Raw genomic sequence first — 5,757 nt, 5'->3', positions numbered from 1 at the left:
TCAGATATTTCAAATTCATAAGCCACATATCTCAACATCATAATCATTCATCAATCCAAACCTCATTTCCAAATTCATTCAAAAGCCATATTTCAAAGAAAATTCTCGTTAATCCTCTTTCCATTCCGTTCATTAACAATCTCAATTCCAAAGTATAATTCTTTCTTTGATAAATAGATTATTCTTAAAACATATAATGTTTGAAAATAAATCTTTTTAGTTAATTACTTCAAATAAAACTTCCAATTTTATAAAATTTCGGCAGCATCTCCTCTAAAACTCGAACTTTGTCACCCTGTTCGGGTCCCATCCAAACATTTCTCAAACCTTTTCCAAACCTCAATCATTTTTCAAGATTCAGCTAGTTCCAATATCAAATTATTTTCAAAGCGAATCAGTGTCCATAATAAATCTCTTTTTAAAATCAAACCAGCTCAAATACTAAATCATTTATAAAGTCACTACTCAAAATTAAACCATTTCCAAAGTTAATCCAGTTTCATATTCCAAATCGTTTCCAAAACCAATTCCTTTACATTATCGAAAATAGCTTCAAAACCAAGAAAAGCCATTTTTCATAATAATCAACTAAATAACCTTTCAAACTAATTTCTTTTCAGCAATCACAAACTACTCAGGCAATCAAGCAATCAGTCATTCAATCCAGCAAACAACCACATTTAAAAGACAATTATAATCACAAACATATGTTCTCTCACATTAATATCTAGTTATCACAACTCTGTAATATAAATTAGATTTTAAGAAAACCCCTACCTCAATTTAGTCAAAGCTCAGTAATTAGACTCATCAATTCCTCTTTTGTTTATTTTCAATTTTACAGCAGCGGCCGCAACCTTGTTTATTTTCAGACAATATCAACAGCAGCATCAAGAATCGCGGCAACAACACTTTTCTGACATAAATTGGAATTTAAAGCGAAATTGATATCGAGAGGAATAGAACGAAATTAGTAATGGAACATTTATGATAAATTGAAACAGAATCAAATAACCTCACCACGAGAAACAAAGCTCCGGCAGGCGGAAAATACCGATCAGGCGGCAGCTCCGGCACTCCCCGAAGCTCCGGTGGTTCAATAACAACCTTAATTTCGACGCGCAAATACCGAAACCCAAACCTACGGTACCAGCATCTCAGAATCTCCAACAGATTGCAACAGAACATTGATTTCAATAAGTTTCAGAAACAAAGTGCTTACCAAGAAGACAGGGGTTCCGGCGGCAGTTTCCAACATACACAGGCTTCAAAGGCGGTTTTCGGTGGCAGCAGCGCTCTCCGACGGCAGAGGTGCGGCCAGAAGTCGCGGCCAGAAGCTTCGGAGGCGGCGGATTTGATGAGGATGGCCGGTGATAGGAGCGGCAACTGCGCGCGGTGGCTGGACAGGTCTCGATCCTCCCTTCCTCCCGGATCTCTCTCCTCTGCCTCACCCATGTACGACGACGTTGACAGCTGCAGCAATGGCGACGGACTTCGTGGCGGGGACGGTGGCTGTGACAGGAAAGGCGAGCAGCGGCGATGAAGGCGTGGCGGTTCCAAGCCTGCGACTTCCCTTCACTCGCGAGCCATCTCTTCTCGCGATCTCAACAGCGACAGCGAGCAGAAGCGGCAGCTTCCTGGACGGCGGCGGCGGCGCAAGCAGCAGGACGCAGCGGCAGCGGCGGTCCGCGATGATGGCGCGACACCTCCACCGGCGCTCCCCTCTCTCGGATCTCCCTTCCCTGTTTCCTTCTTTCTTTCTTTCTTTCATTTCTTTCTTTCTTTTTTTTTCTTTTCTTGCTTTCTAGTGCTGCTGCCATATGTGTGGTTAGAAAGGGGAAACAAGGGCGGCTAGGGTAGGTTAGAAGGAATTAGGGATTATTGCCTCAACTAAGGTTTCATTTGGGAATTTAGAATTAGAGTAAAATTCATATGAGTAATATAACAATTTTATAAAATTAAGAGTAATAGGATAATTAAAAACCTGTTTTAATCCAACACTAATATTTATTAAAAATACTATTTAATTATCAATTTACAAATTATTCTCAAATAAATAATTCTAATTCGATGACTATAGATAATATAATTAATTTTCTTTATTCATAAAAATTAAAGTATTAATTTCTAGAATCACAATTATTTAAATCAAATCATATAAATTCTTATTATTTTACGATTCCTAAACTTTATAATTTAAATATGCAAATTACCCAATAATTGTAAAATTAGATAAAATTTTTAATTTAATTATCAAAAATTGATTTAATTAGTTTTAATAAAATAATTTCTGAAATTTAAATCTTTAATAAATAAATAAATTAAAATTAGTTCACAATAAGATTTTCCGAGAATTCTGAGTCTTACACTATTTGTAATGATAAAGATGATTTCTTGTAAAATTTCTTGACCTATTCTAATTGTGCTTGCAATGGTATTAAATTTGTGAATTTTGAATGAAAATAATTGAATTAATGGAAACAAAATCATATTAGGGTAGCTTTTAAGTTTTGTATCTCTCCATTGAATGATGATAAATGACTTAACAAAAACAGAAAATTAATTACAATACAAAATGGTAATGATAATAATAATAAAACAAAAAAGCGTTTATAATAATAATCAATTATAATTATTGAATTTATGTGATACTATTATATTTCTATTAGGCGAGGCGAAAGAATAAAGCAAGAATCAATTACAATGATAAATCATAACCGTTATTAATTATTATTATTATTAATTATTATTATTAATCTTTATATGAACATACCAGAGGAATTATACATGCTATTACGTGTGTCTTAGGACAATTAATGTCATATAATCATTTTTATTTTATTTAAATAAAATATATTATGAAAAATTTTGACTAATTATGACCGAAACTTTTTTGTTACAAAATTTTTCCTATATAAAATTATTTTACAAACCGATTTTTCAAGGCATAACGAAATTTGGTATTAGTACGGATGTATTTATCCTTATAAATTCTCATGCATCTCAGGGTATTGGCACATGAGCCATCGAATAGGTGATCCAAGCTTTATGTGAAGTGATGGAAAGTCTTTGTGGTGTTCTCCTACATATACAACAAAGAAAGCAAAGTGTCTTTCAAGTACACTTTTCTCATACTCGTGCACTGATCGATTCATGAAAGTATATATCCATTATTGAATTGGCCTCAACGTTACTCATTCACAAAAATAACATAATCATATTTTTTATTTCTTATTTACTAACACACTTATAAAAAATAAGAGAATTTCTAATAATTTAATATATTTTTTCATTCATTTGAAGAAATAATTAAAGTACGTGGATTTCAAATCCTTATATAAAGAAAATATAAAGATATACTTAATTCCTAAAAAAGATTATTATTGATTATGATCAACTAAGCATGAGTTATAATAGAGGTAATAAAATTTATAGAAAATTCAACTTATTACACCAATTATTTTTAATAAACTTAATGACTCATGAGTATAATATATATCTAGTCACTATTATTGACTTAGTCAAATTTTGTAACTTATATTTAATTCCTACATTCTAAATACCTTTAATATATTGTAAGCAACTTGTAACATTCTTAAATTTTTTAAGGTTTTGTAAAAAATATCATGAGTTATCATTTGATCATTATCGTCTTATCGAAATTATATTTTGAATTTTAAACTTGGCAACTAAGATGTTTCTTGGTTCTTCTAACATGATGGTGATTATGCAAATTGATTTATTGATTATTGCCATGATTTCATAATAACATGTTCTAATTAAAATTAAAAAAAAAAAACTATTTTCCAAATTCTTATTTTGCCACTAAGCACAATAATCATCTACACAGAATGAATAGAAGGAAGGACACTAAAGCGAGGCACAGGGACACAAATTAAAGGATGAGCTCTTGGAACTGTCATGCCAGGTTTCTCTTCCATACTAACAATCCCATCAACCTTCCATTCAAAACACTGAATCATGGCAGCAAGATTACTAGGCACAATTTGAAGCGCTAGTGAAGCTCCAGGGCACACTCTTCTTCCAGTTCCAAAGGGCATTAGTTGAAAATATTGTCCCCTCACATCCAATTGTCCTTCTTCAATGAAACTCTCTGGCCTAAACTCAAGAGGGTTCTCCCAAATCTTAGGGTCCCTACCCATAGACCACAGGTTAATAAACAATAAGGACTTTGATGGAATTTCATAGCCGCAAACATTAGAGATTTCAGTTGATTGTCTCCCTAAAAGTGGTGCCGCAGGATGAAGCCTTAGTGTTTCTTTAACTATGGCTCGCAAGTAAGGAAGGTTTGGAAGATCTGATTCTTCTATTATTCTGTTTCTTCTTGTTACTGAATCAATCTCTTGTCTTGCTTTTTTCATTACATGTGGGTTGTTGATTAACTCAGCAAAAGCCCATTCAATGGTGATAGCTGAGGTATCTGTTCCTGCCATGAATAAGTCCTGCATATACGCCACATACTATGTATAAAGTAAAATTTATGTATAAGATAATTATCTACTTCTATATGAAAATGATCGAAACAAGATATCTAGTCTTTGGTGAAGTGTTAGTAGGAATATATGGAAACCCTGCAAATCTCTAAGAGAAGACCGAAATCCGGTACGAAATGCATGAACTACTGGTGTCATGTCACTTGCATGTGTATCATGTGTATCAAGTGTATCCATGTCTTCTGGTGGAGGACATCCTAATTTCCCTCCAGTTATATCATATAAAAGGTTTGAGGCAAACTCAGAACTATGCAATAACAACTCAACCAACTTAGGATAATTAACCTGGTCATTTGCACGTTTTCCAGCAGGGGGCCGGCGAGGAACACCAGAATCAATGGCTACAATGTTAAAATCGGGAGATTCTTTTTGCCTCTCCAGGCTCATGTCAACGGATCTCGGAGACTCTAAAATATCAGACAGATCAGAAGCTTGTGATATCAAGTCAGGCTTATGAGAAATGAGTCTGCTGTCAACTGAAGTTGACCTTCTTTCTTAATTAAAAAAAAAAAACTATTTTCCAAATTCTTATTTTGCCACTAAGCACAATAATCATCTACACAGAATGAATAGAAGGAAGGACACTAAAGCGAGGCACAGGGACACAAATTAAAGGATGAGCTCTTGGAACTGTCATGCCAGGTTTCTCTTCCATACTAACAATCCCATCAACCTTCCATTCAAAACACTGAATCATGGCAGCAAGATTACTAGGCACAATTTGAAGCGCTAGTGAAGCTCCAGGGCACACTCTTCTTCCAGTTCCAAAGGGCATTAGTTGAAAATATTGTCCCCTCACATCCAATTGTCCTTCTTCAATGAAACTCTCTGGCCTAAACTCAAGAGGGTTCTCCCAAATCTTAGGGTCCCTACCCATAGACCACAGGTTAATAAACAATAAGGACTTTGATGGAATTTCATAGCCGCAAACATTAGAGATTTCAGTTGATTGTCTCCCTAAAAGTGGTGCCGCAGGATGAAGCCTTAGTGTTTCTTTAACTATGGCTCGCAAGTAAGGAAGGTTTGGAAGATCTGATTCTTCTATTATTCTGTTTCTTCTTGTTACTGAATCAATCTCTTGTCTTGCTTTTTTCATTACATGTGGGTTGTTGATTAACTCAGCAAAAGCCCATTCAATGGTGATAGCTGAGGTATCTGTTCCTGCCATGAATAAGTCCTGCATATACGCCACATACTATGTATAAAGTAAAATTTATGTATAAGATAATTATCTACTTCTATA

At 34.3% G+C, this 5,757-nt stretch overlaps 2 protein-coding genes and 1 pseudogene across 2 annotated transcripts; all 3 read right to left on the bottom strand.

The window, feature by feature from the left end:
• LOC107627422 lies at positions 919 to 1,813 on the bottom strand. The gene is made up of 3 exons (XM_021115993.1): positions 1,598 to 1,813; positions 1,223 to 1,563; positions 919 to 1,141 (listed from the first exon to the last, which is right to left on the bottom strand). The coding sequence occupies exons 1-3, from the start codon at positions 1,769 to 1,771 to the stop codon at positions 934 to 936; spliced, it is 723 nt and encodes a 240-aa protein (XP_020971652.1). The 5' UTR covers positions 1,772 to 1,813; the 3' UTR covers positions 919 to 933.
• Positions 3,719 to 4,521, bottom strand: LOC107628400 (cytochrome P450 93A3-like). Its single transcript, XM_016331091.2, has one exon. The coding sequence runs from the start codon at positions 4,467 to 4,469 to the stop codon at positions 3,843 to 3,845; it is 627 nt and encodes a 208-aa protein (XP_016186577.1). The 5' UTR covers positions 4,470 to 4,521; the 3' UTR covers positions 3,719 to 3,842.
• The window catches only part of LOC107625491, a 5,000-nt pseudogene continuing 2,989 nt past the window's right edge, over positions 3,747 to 5,757 (bottom strand).

The sequence above is a fragment of the Arachis ipaensis genome, chromosome B02 (genome assembly GCF_000816755.2).
Source record: "Arachis ipaensis cultivar K30076 chromosome B02, Araip1.1, whole genome shotgun sequence".
NCBI lineage: Eukaryota > Viridiplantae > Streptophyta > Magnoliopsida > Fabales > Fabaceae > Arachis > Arachis ipaensis.
This window is presented reverse-complemented; position numbering and strand designations above follow the sequence as displayed.

Coding starts and splice junctions, on each gene's coding strand:
- LOC107628400 (XM_016331091.2), bottom strand. CDS start 4,469: ATGCAGGACTTATTCATGGCAGGAACAGATACCTCAGCTATCACCATT.
- LOC107627422 (XM_021115993.1), bottom strand. CDS start 1,771: ATGAAAGAAAGAAAGAAAGAAGGAAACAGGGAAGGGAGATCCGAGAGA. Junction 1,564..1,597: donor CTGTCGCTGTTGAGATCGCG/AGAAGAGATGGC, acceptor AGGGAAGTCGCA/GGCTTGGAACCGCCACGCCT. Junction 1,142..1,222: donor CCGGAACCCCTGTCTTCTTG/GTAAGCACTTTG, acceptor CTGGTACCGTAG/GTTTGGGTTTCGGTATTTGC.